The 16948-nt window shown below is 40.1% G+C and overlaps 1 protein-coding gene across 2 annotated transcripts in view; it reads right to left on the bottom strand.

Moving 5' to 3' along the window:
- The window catches only part of LOC109387647 (F-box/LRR-repeat protein 12-like), a 26999-nt gene extending 12062 nt beyond the window's left edge, over positions 1 to 14937 (bottom strand). For both annotated transcript variants that reach the window (XR_002125065.1, XM_019651728.1), the window contains exons 1-3: positions 14769 to 14937; positions 4527 to 4810; positions 4173 to 4243 (exon numbers count right to left, since the gene is read on the bottom strand). Coding sequence is in view for 1 of the 2 variants with exons in the window: in XM_019651728.1 (XP_019507273.1) it covers positions 4173 to 4243; positions 4527 to 4639 (184 nt within the window). In the remaining variant the exon portion in view is untranslated. The remainder of the gene's footprint in view (positions 1 to 4172; positions 4244 to 4526; positions 4811 to 14768) is intronic.
- Positions 14938 to 16948: the final 2011 nt, after the last annotated feature.

The raw sequence follows: 16948 nt of genomic DNA, 5'->3' as shown, positions 1-16948 counted from the left end.
TCAAACAACAGAAATTTATTTCCTCACAATTCTGAACCTATGTTCTCTCAAGTTCCTGCTCTTCTATCCTCTCTTCACAATCAAACTGGAAGTGCAGTTATCATTTCCTCACATCCTCCTCACCCTTTGATTTGCAAAGACCACCAAAGATTGTTTTATAAATACATGTTGTTAACATTGCCAGTTATCTCCCTATAAATAAAACCTTACTTGGAAACAAAGGAAAGTTAACCCTTGACCTCCTTTTCAGAACTAACATTTTCCTGGCCTTATCGGACACCTCCATCTAATCAATGTCTTCAGTCTCCTCTATAACATGCCCTACTCCCATATGCTCTCCAAAGAATTCCTCAGTGCTATTGGAATGTCTCAAGACTCCACATTTTCTTTTTATACAGTGTCCTGGCTAGCTCATGCATTAATGCAATTGCTGCAATTTCTTGTACTGCTATCTCTAAATTGAAAGTGACCAATTTCTTGTGTGGATTCCATTTCTGAGCTATCATCTCTGCTTGCAAGCTTACACCTAAAATGAAATATTTCTCAGGACAATACTTCTGCCCTTCCACATATAAAAATCATTCTTCCTCTACTTTCCAATCTTAGTTAATGTCTCCATCAGACATCTATTTTACGTGACTTTGCTGAACCAAAAAACACAGTTATTATCTCTACAAAGGGCGCTATTGTTTCCATCGTAATCCACATGTTGTACACAAACTTCCCACCCCACACACATTTTACTTCAATTTCAGTTTAAATGTCAATCATACAGAGATACTTTCACTTAAGTCCAACCAAAGGGTCTTTCCCTTCCTGTCTTGACATAAATAGAACTCTACTATTCTTTCAGGCTGCTGATCTAATTTGTCATTATATATTTATGTTCTATCCTCCCTTTTATCTAAATGTGGAAAAATCAACCTATGAATGGTTAAGATTAGGCTAGTTTCCCTTGACCATTATATATGAATTATAAATACAGAGGAATTCCATGTCCAAGGAAACCTACCCTCAGGCTGCCTGCCCCCTAATGCATGCAGTCTAGCAATTATTTTCTGATTGTAAATTCCTTTTTGAAATAAAAGCATCTGTCCTTCCTGGTAAAAATCCTCTGCAGTACTTACCAAAACCCAAATAGATGGAAAGGCCAATGACGCCACCCTTTATTGATGCAGTCACCACACAAAGGATCTCAGAGCTTCTTTCTTTCTAGATAGGTCAGTCTTACCTAGACTATCTTTATACGAAGTTGATAACCTCATCAATCATATAAATCAAGACTCATCCTGATTAATCTGGAGGCCAGTCAATATAAATCTAATCAAAGCATGCCTTTTTTAACAAAACATTTTCTCACTAACTAGGTAAATCATATAGATGCAATTAAGGAAAACAGATGATGTCCTTTCACTCTTTTTCTAAAACCACTTTATTTTTGAGTCATTTTAGGTTCAAAGCACAATTGAGGGGCAAGTACAGAGAGTTCCCATATACCTCCTGTCCCCACAAACAGCCTGCCCCATTATCAACATGCTCCAGCAGAGTAGCACATTTGTTACAGATGAACCAACAATGACACATCATTATCACCCACAGTCCCTAGTTTACCTTTGGGTTCCCTCTTGGTGTTATGCATTGTATGGGTTGGGACAAATGTGCAATGAAATGTACCCACCACGGTAATATTAACCATAACAGACCCACTGCCCTAAAAACCCTCTGTGCTCTGTGTATTCATTCCTCCCCATCACCCAACTGATCTTACTATCTTCATAGTTTTGATTTCTCCAGAATGTCATATACTTGGAATCATACAATATGCAGCCTTTTCAGATTGGCTTCTTTCACTTAATAACATGCATTTAAAGTTCCTCCATCTGTCTTCATGGCTTGATAGCCCACTGCTTTTTACTGATGAATAATATTCCACTGTTTGGATGTACCACAATTTATTTGTCCAAATAAATTTTCCTACTGAAGGACATCTTTGTTGCTGCCAAGTTTTGGCAATTATGAAGAAAGATACTATAAATTATTCATGTGCAGATCCTTGTCCCCATGTTTTCCAACTCATTTGCATAAAGAGCAAGAAACATGACTGAAGGATATGATAAGAGTATGTTTAATATTATAAAAAACTTCTAAACTGTCTTCCAAAGTGGCTGTACCAGTTTGCATTCCTACCAACAATGAATGGGAGTGCCAGTTGCTCCTCACCAGCATTTGGCATTCTCAGTATTTTGGGTTTTCTAATAGGTGTTATAGTGGTATCTCATTTTTATTTTAATTCGCAAATCTCTAATGACATAAGATGTTGAACATCTTTTCACATGCTTATTTCGCAGCTGTATATTTTCTTTGGTGAGATGCCTTCTGTCCATTCTCATGGGGTTGGTCATTTTTTTATTGTTGAGTTTTAAAAATATTTTATATATTATGGATAAGTCCTTTATCAAATGTTTTGCAAATATTTTCTCCCAGCCTGTGGCTTGTCTTTCATTTTCTTGACAGTGTTTTCACATAGCAGAAGTTTTAAATTTCAATCAAGGCCAGCTTAACAATTATTTCTTTCATGGATAATGCCTTTGGTATTGATCTAATCTAAAAAGTCACTGTCAAACCCAAAGTCACCTAGATTTTTCTCCTATGTTTTCTTCTAGGAGTTTTATAGTTTTGTGTTTTACATTTAGGTCTATTACATATTTTCAGATAACTTTTGAAAACAGTGTAAGGTCTGTGTCCAGATTCATTTTTTTTGTATGTGGATTTCCAGTTGTTACCCTCCCTTGTTGAAGACCTTTGTTTTCCTCCATTGTATTGTTTTCTCGTTTTTCAAATATTGAATATATCCACACAAAGACTATATTTGTGTGGGTTTATTTCTGGGCTCCCTATTGTGTTTCAATGACCTATTTGTCTATTATTTCACCAAAACATTATGTCCTTTAATTCTTTATCTTTCTAAAAGTCTCAAAAGCAACCTTCATCTCTTTTCCCAGAAACCTCACTATTTTGTGGAGGTTGGTTTTTATGGGCAATACTGTAGAGAAGCTAAAGAAGAGATCAATATTGCTCTTTAAGAGGACTTGTAATCTACTGACACCTTTCAGGCTGTGAGCATCAGGGTGATTCTATATAAGGAGAAACACTTGTGCTTAAACATATATTCAAAGGACATATTTTTCAGGTATCTAGAGTGTACATATTTTACCACCAAGAAATAGAAAACCAGTTCACTGTAGGTCTCTTCAAGTCAGAGTTAGCTAGTGATTAGGGACTGTAAAATACTACAAGTTTTAAAATCTTAGGGCTTCACGGAATAAATGATTTAGATTTTCCTATAAATAGGATGTGCTTTAACTGTTCGTGAAAATGTTAAACATTTGAAAAACTAAGGACATCTCTTAAGAGATATGGAAATATAGAGATATAGAAGAACAAATAGTTTTTGAAGAAAAATCATGACATACATACTCATTTAAATAAGTACAAGCATTAGATTTTTAAAAAACTGTCATCATCATCACCACCATCACCATCACCATCATTGTTATCATAACAGAGTGCTAGTGCCCTAAGGCCAAAAGAATGTTGAACTAGTTTCTCCTGGAGCTGGAGGGCTCTGAGGTCAAGGCCCAGGCTATGGACTCAGCCTACCAGGGCCCCAGCCAGGCTTCCCACATGCTGGTGATGTACACATGGAGAGATGGCCCATACTCCTTCATTGGATTCTTGAGAGGTAAAAATGGATTAATGACTATACACTGCTCACACTTGGAACACTAGTCACTGATGTAGTTACTTACATCTTCTTGCCAACTTCCTTGATTAAAACAGGAATGATTTTAGAACCATTTATACCTCAGTCAGGTAGCCTCCCACTCAATGACTAGAACCCTGATCCCACATACCTCTAGAAAAGATGCCTTATAACTGGGGTCTCTCCCAGCAACAGCCAAACATTCTGATGATCAAGGGACTAAAATCAGCTGCCTTCAACTTGAATCAGGAAGTGGACTGATGTTCAATGCCATTGGACAATATCAGAGCTCAATGAACCATTACATACACCCCCTCAAGGAGCCCAGGATGGCTTCTGTGTGAGAACTGCCATCCCAGGTACACAACGGAGTCCTTCAAGCATTTTCCCAAGTAGAGTCCATACATACCCTGCAAGGTGTCAGGTACACATCTCCATAGTGCAGAATGTTCAACGAGCATCTTCCAAAGCCTACAAACTCTGCAGAGGGAGAAAACTGACATTCATCTCTAAAACAGAGGGGGCCCAAGGTTCTACCTCTGAACCCTCGCTGTCCTCCTCCATGGCCACAAGTCCAGAAAGTGGTTGGATACCCTGCTCCAATTGTACCCTGAGCTCTTATACCAGTGTCTTCCCTTTTAGAGCACTTGGACTGGACCCTATGCTCTATACCCCTCAAACACCTGCCTCTACCATGAGCTCTGAGGTACCTGCTCTTCTCAGAACTGTGAGAACACCCCTCCCCCTGGACATTGGTCCATACCTGGAAATTTGAATCTTCTTGGTAATGCACAGGAAGGAGAATGTCTTCAGCATCACAGAAACAGGCAATGTCAAGGTGGTTACCGAGCTTTGCTCTGTGACAGTTGTATGCATGTACTGTGATGAAGAATTTGAGTCTGTTGCTTTCCAGGGTTGACTTAAGGAGTCTAGGCAACTGGAGAGTTGTTGAAATGTCTGGGAGATGGTAGCTGAATTCTGGGCACTGTTTCCTCTTATCTTCCTCTGTGAGTCACCCAATAGGGAAGACAGAGCTTTCAATCAGATCTGAAAGAGAAGCCCCAGATTAATGCAAGGATCTGATAACTGGGGAAAGGTAGCCAGTATCCAGGACAGTTCACTGGGGAATTGGGGAAGGGGAACAGACAAGTTGCTGTCCTTTTGTTCTTCAGTCTAGTTGTAGAGGACATTGCTTCACTGGCCCATGTTGGTATTATCATTGTGCTCTTCCCGGGTGAGACAGATAGGTCGCCGGCCTCTGGACGGCCGCTCATGGTGGCTCTTGGCAGCTCACACTGGCTGCCAGCCACTCATGCTGGCTGCCAGCCACACACGGCAGCTTATGGCAGCCCACTGTAGCAGGGGCTGCAACCTACGCCATCGCTGGTGACTCACAGCAGCCCAGCTCCAGGTCGAGCTGTTGTTCACGATCTTAGCTGTAGAGGGCAGTGTCACTGGCCCCCATGTGGGATCCAAACCGGGGCCCTGTTGCTCAGAGCTGGCGTCCCAAGCCAGTTCTTAACCAACGCGCCACTCGGCCGGTCCCCAAGGCAAATTTAGATTGAAATGTAAAATAATTTTTTATCTTTAGAACTTTTCTTCTAATGAAATATAGGGATATCCAGGGAACCCCTAAGCACATGAAACAAAACAGCCCTACAAGTGGGAAGACTGTACGTAGGTATCACTGTGCTTTGTCCATGCTTCCACTGGTAGGCAGCAAAGGTCATGAGTGGATGAGAACTGTAAATAAGCAGCCCCTCAGGAGCTGATCTTTCTTAGATTATGGAAAACTCCAAGGTCCCACACACTTTCCAAATGTCCTGTGTTAAATAGTCATTATTGTGAGCCAGGAAGAGTTCGTGCTACAGCACAATTCTGACATACATTTCTTTCCAAACTATCACCATGAATTCATCATTTGGTTTAAGGAGAATTCAGTTAAAATTACTTGAAAAAAAGGCAATCAATGCAGTAACTATTAAAAAGTCTAAAGTGTCAAAGAGATAGGAGTAAAAAAGCAATTAAATATGAATATTCAAGGAGTCCTTTGCCCTGGAGCAGAATATCATTTAAAAATTAGCAGGGCCGGGCGAGTGGCTCAGTTGGTTAAGAGCTCGCTCAAGAGTTCGAGCTCTGAGCAACAGCAGTTCAATTCCCGGCCCTAGCTGAGTTGCTGCTGAGCTGCCAAGAGGTGGCAGGATGGCTCAGCTAAAAAAAATCACACCAAAAAACAACAACAACAAAAGAAAAAAATTAGCCAATAATTTTAGTAATGAATGGATTACAAATTATTAAAAACCTTAATTAGAACTTCAAAGCAGAAATACAAGAATGAAAGTTAAAAGATTTACAAGAGAAGGAAAAATGATTTGGCAAAGCTCCAAAACTTTCAAAATTAAAGTAAAAACCATTAAAGAGAAGAGACCACATTGGGAAATAAGAAAAAGGAAAACAGACAATGCAAAAAAAAATCTCTCATTTATGTAGATGACAGGCTTTAAAATGAGCAAAAGGAAAAGGATTAAGTGAAAACTACTGAAAGGATTAGAAAGAAATTGAAAGCTGTGAAAGACAAGTCCACAACTATAAAACTCATGTTACTGGTAAAGAAAAAGGAATGATATGACAAAAATAATTTTATGACTTAATTCAATAAAAAAGACTAGAACATAATGACAACCACAGAACATACAATATGACAACTGAAAATTAAGGGGAAATGTCTTTTAAATGTCATAAAAATTTTTAAATGTACATAATGAAAATTCATAATACTTGAACATATTACGTAAAAGTACCAATGGAACAAAGCTAAAACATTATTCGCAGACAATTTTGTCTTAAATGCTTGTTAATCAAACATGAATTACAATAAATGATACAAGCACCTATCTCAAGAAGTTAATAAAATGAAAAAAAAAAAAACCACTTGAGGAAATCCATAAGAGGGAATTAACATGGAGAAGTAGAAAACAAGTATAAGTGAAAAAAGTAGAATAAAAATTTAAGATGTAGATGAATGGAACTTGCTGTGATGAAGGACATGCTCAGTATCTGCATTGTACACATCAGTGGCTACCAGGTATATGCGGTTACAAAACACCAGAAATTTGGCTAGCATTACTAAGGATATGAAGTAGTTAATTTTTTTTTTTTAAGATTTTATTGGAGAACTGGGGAAAGGGAACAGTATTGGGAATTGGGGAAGGGAAACAGCCAAGTTGTTGTCCTTCAATCTTAGTTGTGGAGGGCACAGCTAGCTCAGCTCCAAGTCCAGTTGCCATCTGGCCGCCCTTTGGCAACTCAAGGCTGCTCAGCTCAAGGTGCTGTGTTTAAGCTTAGTTGCACGTGGGAATAGCCACCATCCCATGTGGGAATCGAACAGGCAACCTTGTACTTAGGAGCACATGCTCTTAACAGTGGAGCCATCCTGCCACCTGTTGGCAGCTCAGCAGCAGCTCAGCTTGGGCGCAGCTCACTGGCCCATGTGGGAATCGAACTGGCGACCCTGTTGCTCAGAGCTTGTGCTCTTAACCAACTGAGTCACACTTGGCTGGTCCCCTTAATTTTAATTAATATAAATTTAATAGCCACATGCAACCAGTGGTTAGTGGTCACTGTATTTGACAGCACAGAGCTAGAATCCTGGGGGAAGTTGTTAAAATAATGAAATAGATTCAAGACAAAAAATAAAAGGAACACAAATACTCAAAAATAGGACATGAGACTGGTGGAGTAAATGTTGATACAGTAAAATTTAAAGATTGTAAGATGTTACTTTGATATGACAAATGTCTAATGATAGACATAGCAGAAAACCACACACACTGGGATTCTATGGCCATAAAAAGTTCAAATTCCCTAGAGGAAATCTGGACTTAAAAATAAAATGGAAGATGAATAAATAAGAAAATTTGCAATATACACTTTGATGTGACAAAAATAAACTATGTTACTAGTATGGAGGAGGGAAGTGTTACATAGTAACACTGGCCTCATAGTACTTTCAAGGACATACTAAGAATTTATTTTTTTGAATTAGTGTCTTGGGTTTCTCTGGTTAGATACCCAAGAGTGGAATTGCTGGGTTATACAGTAGTTCCATTTCCAGTTTTTTGAGATATCTCCATACTGATTTCCATAAAGGCTGCACCAATCTGCAGTCCCACCAACAGTGCAGCAGGGTTCCCTTTTCTCCACAGCCTCGCCAGCACTTGTTGTTTGTTGATTTATTGATGATAGCCATTCTGACCAGAGTGAAGTGGTATCTCATTGTGGTTTTTATTTGCATTTCCCTGATGATTAGTGAGGTTGAACATTTTTTCATATGCCTGTTGGCCATCTGTATGTCCTTTTTAGTGAAATGCCTCTTCATATCCTCTGCCCATTTTTTAATTGGGTTGTTTTTTTGGTGTTGAGTTGAATGAGTGTTTTATAAATTTTGGATATTAACCCCTTATCAGATATATCATTGGCAAATATCTTCTCCCTTTCAGCAGGGAGTGGAGTCAAGGGAATTGTAATAGATATGTATGATATTGGGGAGAAGTGGGGCAGCAGATTGGGAGAGGGGGTTGTCACTTCGAGGGGTAAAAAGTATAACTATTGCACTGTGTTGTACAGCTGAAACTAATTCTAAAAAATGTGTATTTCATAATAAAAAATAATTAAAAGAAAAAAAAGAATTTATTGGATTGTCAGAAAAGTCATGACGCATTTTTTCTATGTTTTTCATTGCAAAAATGCATCATGACTTTTCTGACAACCCAATATTAGCTATCCAATTAAAATGGGAAGGAACTTAACTTTTTGGCCAGTAAGAAAAATTTTTTTAAATGTTAATTCACAGCACAATGTAGTAAAGTTATATCATCATCAACACAATTGAATTATACATTTAAGTGGAATCCCTATGCCTGCAGAGACAAAATCTTCTGGCTTAAGATTTCTGGCTCCCAAAATGAATTCTACCAGGGGACACAGTAAATATGCCATGTGTCTCAGGTCATTTTGGTCATTTCTCAGAAATGCCTGGCAATCCTATCTATTAAGTCTTGCATGTGCATTCCAACTTCCATGCAAAATAAATAGTATTTCAAACCTTTGGTATGACTGATGGATTTCCACAGACCCGTAAGGTTTCCTCTTCCATTCATCAGACTGTTTGTAACTTCTCAAATGAAGTGGATAATTTTGGAGGTAGCCATTTCCAACCACTAAATTTTAAAGTATTCCTGCACTCGCAATCCATTGTTTATGCCATCTACCCCATAACAAGTGAGGAACTACTTGTAATCCCAGCTAGGTTCTTTATTTCTACTTTTATGGCTGGGTCCTATTATTTCATGCACATCATGAATTTTGTTATCACTTATAAAAAATACACTTTATCTTAAACTACTCACTCTCAATATGATCCACCCTCTTAGCATATAAATGTTACAGCACATCCCCAGTCTGAAACTTGAATTAAAAAACAAAACAAAACAAAAAACACGCTGGACTCCTTTTATTTCCAGCTGCTGCCTTCTCATTACCTTTTAATCCAAGGGTGAAGGTAGAGTCCATTCATCAGCAGTTCTCCTAATCCCAACCATCTAATCCCACTCCAATCTTCTTTTTTTTTGTGTGCCCGATAATTCATAGGCATCATTCTTGCATTAGTTCATAGATGAGCCTCTGAAATACATCTGAAGGTACTTACAGGTCTGTGCTGATAGAGGAGACCCCGGGAGGCTCTCCTAGACCTGCCTGATATTCTAGGAAAAAATGTCTTATCTGTTTAAGATTTCTTTGACAAAATGGTGTCTTTCAGTGGAGGTAGGAATCCACCTCTCATCTGTCTTCCCTCTCCAATTCATCCAGACTAACAAGTTGTCAGAAGTAGAGAAGTCCAGTTATCAGTCATTTTTCAAAACTTTCACACTTTGAAACACTTCAATATTACATTTCTCAGCTAAAACCACAGGCTAGAGATGAAAGGATGAGCAAAGTGTGTCATATTCATATAATGGAATATTATTCAGCCTAAATAAGGAAATTCGGACACATGCTACAACATGAATAAAACCTTGATGATATTATACTAAGTGAAATAAGCTAATCACAAAGACAAATACTGTATTACTCCACTTATATGAGGTCCCTAGAGTAGTTATATTCAAACAGTAAGAAAGTAGGATGGTGGCTGCCAGGGGGCAGGGAGAGGAGGGAAGGGGGAGTTTTTAGTGCATACAGTTTCAGTTTTGGCAAAATGAAAGAGTTCTGGAGGTGGATGGTAATGATAGTTTGGAAAACAATGTGAATATACTTAATACCACTGACCTATACACTTAAAAATGGTTAAGATGGTAAATATATGTATTTTACCACAATAAAAAAATTGAAAGAAAAAAAAAAAGACACAGGCTGGAATGTTCTGAGTGTTCTTCAGAGACATAATTATTCCATACATTTTTATCGTTTTGAAACAAAAGCGAGCCTCAAATTAACTACTTGCTCAGTGTTTGATTTTTACTTTGTTTCTTCTGCCTCTTAACAATAATGTCAATGTGAATGTCTTTGCTTGACGTTCTTACCTAGTAATGAGTTTATTACTTTGAAATACATTCACAGAAGGTGCATTGCTAGTTGTGGGCTCGTGTGTATTTTCAAAGTGACCAGATACTTCCTGGTTGCTAAACCCCAAAGGTCCTTTATGGCTCTATCTGCAACATATGAGGGTACTTTTCTTTTGTCCTTGTATGAAGTAGAATTTTTCACTCTGGTTAATGTTACCAGTTAGAGGAGATTAAGCAAGGCATTTTTACATTATTACATCCTTGTTTAAATGCTTTGCCTCTCCATGCCATATTGAGAGCTGTTCTCACACATCCATATATCTATGACCTACATATGTCTATAGAGCTGCCATCCATTTGTTTGAGCACCTCTGTGTGATGAATATTCATATGCTGTGCCTTTTTTGGAGGAGTTTTTATAACAGAAAATTAATATGAGTTTTCTGCTTTACGTAGTTATCCAGTACATCATGGCATTTTTAAGAGGAGTTTCTGGCTCAGCTATATTTTCTTGTGATGGATCGCCATGTGTTACTGCATCATTCCTTAAACAAACAATCCTTTTATCACAGAGGATCTCACGGAAATTTTTATAAAGTCTATTCCAGACAGAATGAGATCTAGCTCTGGCTCTGATACGTTATTTTTTAGGGTCCACAGTTTATAATTATTCATATGATTAAAAATCTTTCTCATCCTATGCTTTGTTCATAATTATTACCCCTTTTTTTCCTTTGGTGTTTTATTTCCAGCCTTCCACACACAGAATTTTCTAAGTTCTCCCAGAACTGTTCCTGCTGGCTGTTCTCTCCACTTGCCAGCCAGAGGACAAGGGATGGCACCTTCCGGCAGCCTCAGGCAGAGATATAGTAACAGACATGTGCAGGTATTGAAGGGCTGGGAAGAGCAGATGGCAGAAAGGCAGCTGGTACTGAGGGCTGACACAGTACTGGGGACTTAATGTTCCTTGTAGAGGGGCAGGGACTGGATCACCAATCTGCCTGCCTTTCAGGGAGGCCCCCCTGCCTGCCAGATGTCCATGCTCCAGGATGGGGATGGGTGTTGGGGTGGCAGGCAGGCCCTGGACCAGGGCGCCTCTCTTCCCAGCAAACCTCACCTACAGGTGATCTCTGAGAACTTCCAGTCTTTCGTTCTCCCTCCTGCTGCTTGTCCTTTGCCTTCAGGCAACACATTTCAAGGAGCAGACCTAGGACTTTAAGGCAAACCACCCAACATCCTGCTCTGGGTATTTGGTCATTCACTCATGAAGGTCTGGATTCTGTTCTCCCATCTCCTTAGGTTTCTTCTTATTATTATTGCTCTCACCATAAAGACCATTGTGATTATTGTTAATTACCATGATTGTAATTATTACAACAATTATGATTTATCACTATGGTTAGGAAACATGAAATTCAAGTTCACTATCCACTCAGGGTGTCAGGTTTACTGAAGGGAACTACAGAAGATTCCCCAAAATACATATAAACACACAGATGCTTTCAGGTCACTCCTGGTGCCCTTTCTAGAAATGAATGTCCACAAATTTTCCAAGTTTCTTTCCAGAGTCCTGAGTGGCCATTTTGATAAGGGATACTGGCGAGGGCATCTTGGACTGCCTGAGCCGCTGGAAAATATGTAACCTCAGGGATGAGCAACCACTCATGCATGCACACAAGGCCCAGGAAGAGTGTCCACTGCCTGCCAGGCTCAATGAAAAATTTCCTAAGACCCCTTAGGGCCCAGGAATAGATGGAAGACTAGATAGAGAGGAGGTCTTGCCTTCTGGAGCCTTTGCAGTATTTTCTAAGTAGTATGACTCAGAACTAGGGAACCGGTCACACTGCTCTACAGACCTGCAACACAATGGAGGGTAAGGAAGGACCAATTCAGTCACCCACCAACAGCCCCAGGCTCAGAAGCCAGATGCCAGAAGTACATACCTGAAGGTGGTAGGGTGGAACAGAAGTAAAAAAAATGCAATAGACATTCAGGGCAGAGAAAGTGCTGTAGCCTTAATGTTCAGAGTAGGTGGGGCTTTGGAGGGCTGAGGGGCAGGGCATGGTCCCTGAGTCTGGCCACCTTCCTGTGAGGCCAGTTTCTCTGGAAGACACACACACACACACACACACACACACACACACACACACACAGAGAGAAACATATTTAAATGAACCAATATAAGAGCTGTCTCTGAATGACAGATTGTTTTCCAGATGTATTTTTATATTCTATTATTTTTGTTTTCCAGATGTATTTTTATATTCTATTATTTTTTGTTCATTTGTATTTCAGCATTTTGGAACAATTAATACATCTAAATAAAAATCCATTTAACATTTTTAAAAGAAAAAAGATGATAGTTGCTATGACATGAATGTGGATTACACAAGAAATCAAAATGACTGCTTATTCTAGAACATCCATTTTGAAGAAGCAAAACTTACAGTCAACAAATAATCAACCAGTTTGAAAACAGCAATTAAAATCCAGGCAAGAGGAGTTTTTCTTTACATTAAACTGGATGTTTTCATGTATCACTTACCCTTTGACAGAAACTAGAATTTCAATGAAAATTTCTGCTGCCCCTGGTTACATGTGTTTCTAATGTATGCTACTAAAGAAAATATTAATATTGTATAATAAAGTATTTATCACTCATTAGATATTACGAACTTGAAAAAATACTTCTTGCCACGACTGTTAATCTTTTACAGTATCTCAGACAAGATATTAAGCATTTCATAAATATCATTGCTTGAAGAGAAACTTAACAAAATTGGTATTTGTATATCCATTCTAAAAATATTGCAAGTTTAGTAAGGTTAAGTATGTACCAAACAAATTTTCTCCGGCTCCTGAGTCTCTCAGTCTCCCTCCCATTTCTGGATCCTTACCCCCCAAAACAGCACTCTTACTCCTTCTCCAAGCTCCCTTCACAGAGTCAGTGCCCCCTCCTCACTGGAGATACTTTGGATGTATGCTTAGTTTAAAAAGTCTGGGCCCTCCTCCCCTGTCAAGCTGCCTTGTGACTGTGGAGCAGGCAAGGAGGTCAGTAGGAGAGGCCAGTAGAGAGGAACCAGCACTGTCCTCACAGGAATGTCACGGGGATGGGAGAGTGGCAGTGTCTGCCCTTCCCACCCCTGCCACTAAAAATTACACATCATATTTCATACGACTGAGCAAGACCCACCTCTCTTTCATGGTTGTAATCACAATGATCTCAAGTATTTAATTCCTCTTTTCCTGAATATCACATTAAACTATCAAAAATTAAGAATTCAGATAGTAGCACTGGAAAACATGAAAGAGGGTCAGCAATGGAAACAGCTCTGAGCAATTTCTTCACCATGAACAGATGAGCTCTCTTCCAAAAAATACCCCATGGCAATCCAGCTCGTCCTTGATCATTTTCAGAGACAAGGCAAAGAGCACACATATTATACTTAGTTGGAAACTTTAGTTCACATCTCACTAAGTTAAAAGATGACATAGGGGAGAAAGGTATTGAATATCAGTTAAACTAGGTTTTGACTGTTAATGTAAAAAATCACCAATATCCTTACCAAGAACAGATTGAAATAGTGTAAGATTATTTGCTAAGCACCAAAGAATGTTGTGAACATATAATAAAGGCTGGAAAACCATTGAGACCTCATAATCTGAATCGGACACAATACATTTAAAAGGGACTATAAATTGGAAATTAAGAACAAAACTAATGAATTTGGGATCGCCCCTTCTTTTGCCTCCACTGCTACTGCTGGTCAGACCCCTCCTCCTATTCTGTCCTCTTTCACTTCTCTGCTGATCCTCTTGTTGTCTATTTCCATTTATCTCACTGCTTTTTGCCCAGGTCACTCTCTTTCACTCTTATGTGTCTTTCCAAGTCCACCGGACCCACCTTCCCGCCTGAATTTTACCCTCCCCCCTTTCTCTCTCTCACTCTCCCTGACTCACTGTCTCTCTGGCTCTGTTTTGGTCTCTCTTCAGCCTCATCACACGCCTCCCCTCCGCATTCACTGGATTAGACGAAAGACAGCCCTGCCCAGGCAGAGCACACTTTCCAGTGGGACATCGGGAATGGAAACACACTCTGACAGGCACGGCCAGTGGGATGCGTTAGGAGACAAGAGAACAGGGAGGGTCACAGGACAGGGGCGGGAGGGCGCGCGCCCCCACAAGGCTCAGGGGTCTCTCCGAGTCGGAGACTGGGAAGCGGCGGCCTGAGGGGCAGCAGGGATGGGCCCCAGAACGACGCCAAAATGGGGAGGAGGGCTCAGGAGAGGACTGCAGAGCCCCGGGGCAGGAGGGCGGGCCACCCGGAGCTGCCCCCCAGGAGCCGCGAATCCACCTGTAGACGCCGCGCGGGGTGGAGGGAAAAACGGTGAAGATCCAAGGCAGAGAGGTCGGGGCGGAGTCCGGTCGCGGAGCTATTTTACCTGAAATCCGTACCCGGAAGAGAGCGGCTGCTGAGACATCCTGTGATGTCTCCAGGACACAGGACTCCGGGTGTGGGGGACGAGGCGCTGGGGGCATCAACCTGCGAGTATGAATAGAAATACCAAATCTCGCTGCAGGGAACCAGACACTCCATCAAGGAAATCTGCTTCCGGGTCAGTAGGAAGCTGCGGGCCCGGAGGGGCGGGGCCTGGGCGTGCGTGCCTTGTGGTGGGCGGGCCTAGCGGCTGCTCGCCACATCCCCGAGCGTTTCCGGGCCTGTACTTCCGGTCACAGCTCTTGGGTCTCCGGATTTGCATCTGCGGTAGTGCGGTGGGTGTCATTTGGTCCCCGTTGCTCCCACCCTGCTGCAAGTTCAGGGGTTCATAATACCTTCAAGTCAAAGTTTTGAGTTGTTGAGACGCTTATATTGAATGCGGAGGTATTTCCTTGTCAACAACTTGAAAACGGCTTAAGTCAAAAACGCTCTTTGTGAGCATGACTTGGGGTGAATCTGTGGGGGATGGCTGGTTCAAGAGCATCAGCGGCCCCACCAATTTAAACTTTTTTTTTTCTTTTTCGTTTTTCGGTGGGAACTAGAATGTGAACACCAAACTCACCTGTGTGAAGTGTGAAATTTCACACTAACACCAAAGAAGGTGGTTTCCATTTCTGTGACCTATTCACTAGGAGGCAGAGACTCTATTAGGGGCTCAGAGCTCTGTTCCCAGCACTTTACGGGCCAGCATTAGGCAGTGAGGTTGAAGGGCAGAGTAAATGCTTTAAAAGAACAAAATTACTGTTTGTGTATGTATGTATTCGTTTCTTCTTGATATTTAACTTGTTCCGTTTCACATTTCTTGAGATTTATAAATTCAAATACCTTTGAGACAAATGTGGATGACATCCTACAACTTGCACGTCATTATTTTCTAAATATATTGTAATTTCACATTTTTCCTTATCTTCATTCCAAGGGTAATCTGAACGAGTATCTTTAATTTGAAAAAGGAGGCTATTTTAATCTGTGTTTTGTTTTCTGTTTCTGAATGTTTTATGTCAAGTATGGATAATGAGGCTTGTAAAATGTTTGCACTGAAGGAAATATGTAGATTTTACTTTAATGAAAAATCAGTTTTTCACTATTTCCAGATGCATTTGGTTGGAATATGTACTTTCTCACATGAACATTTAAAAGCATAGTAAAACTGGATTTTCAAATTTCAATTGCCTTTTTATACCTTTAATGAATTTTAACGTGAAATACGTGAGTTAAAATTTCCTTTGTAAATTCTGAATTTCATGCTATAGAGAATTTGGCAAGACTAAATCCCAACTATTATGCTGCAGAAATTTCTCAAAGATTATTGCAAAAGAAGAACCCTTCTAGTTTTCCTTTATACAAGTTTCTCCAACTTTGAAGGTTTTGGGTTTTTTTAAATATTAAATATTTGAACTCAAATGGATGTACATCCTGGAAGATAACATTCTCTTAGGCAGAGGGACAGTAGAATCCATGGGCTTCATGCCACTGCTCCTCCAGGTCTCCAGGACTGACATCATTGAACCTGAACTCACCTATTCCTCTCAGATCTGTAGAGAACTGGACGCAGACTAAGGATCCAGGACTGCATCCGATTTGAGGTTACGGAATCCAGATATCAGAACCTCTCCCCCATTTAGTTTTTCTTCATCCCCTTCTCTCTTTACATAGAAGTCAAGTGACATAGTCCTGGCAGTGTAAACCAATCCACCTTCTCCATCAAATCTGTATTCTTGTTTCTACATAGTGTGTGCTGGGGGAGGCTAAAAGTCCGCTGAAGTTATTCCTCTTGGATGCACATGGGATGCATAATGAAGTTCCCTCATTAAAGAATTAGAATTATCTGGGGAGGGCTTAACATCCCAGATGCTGAGGACTCACACAAGACCCACTAAACTTGTATATCTGGGAGAAGGACATAGACATCAGCATTTTTAAATTCCATTGTGATTCCATTGTGACTGAAATTGAGAATTAATCTAAATGCAGTGCTTATCACACTTTAATATGTGTACAAATCACTTGGGGACATTGTTGATATGCATTTATTGATGCAGTAGAGCTGGGTTGTGCCTGAGATTCAGTGATTCTAATAAACTGCAGATCCAACCAAGCTCCTCTTTACTCTCCAGTAAATGA

The sequence above is a fragment of the Hipposideros armiger genome, unplaced genomic scaffold (genome assembly GCF_001890085.2).
Source record: "Hipposideros armiger isolate ML-2016 unplaced genomic scaffold, ASM189008v1 scaffold_165, whole genome shotgun sequence".
In the NCBI taxonomy this organism is placed as follows: domain Eukaryota; kingdom Metazoa; phylum Chordata; class Mammalia; order Chiroptera; family Hipposideridae; genus Hipposideros; species Hipposideros armiger.
Note: the sequence above shows the minus strand (reverse complement) of the source record. Positions and strands in the feature narration are given on the sequence as shown.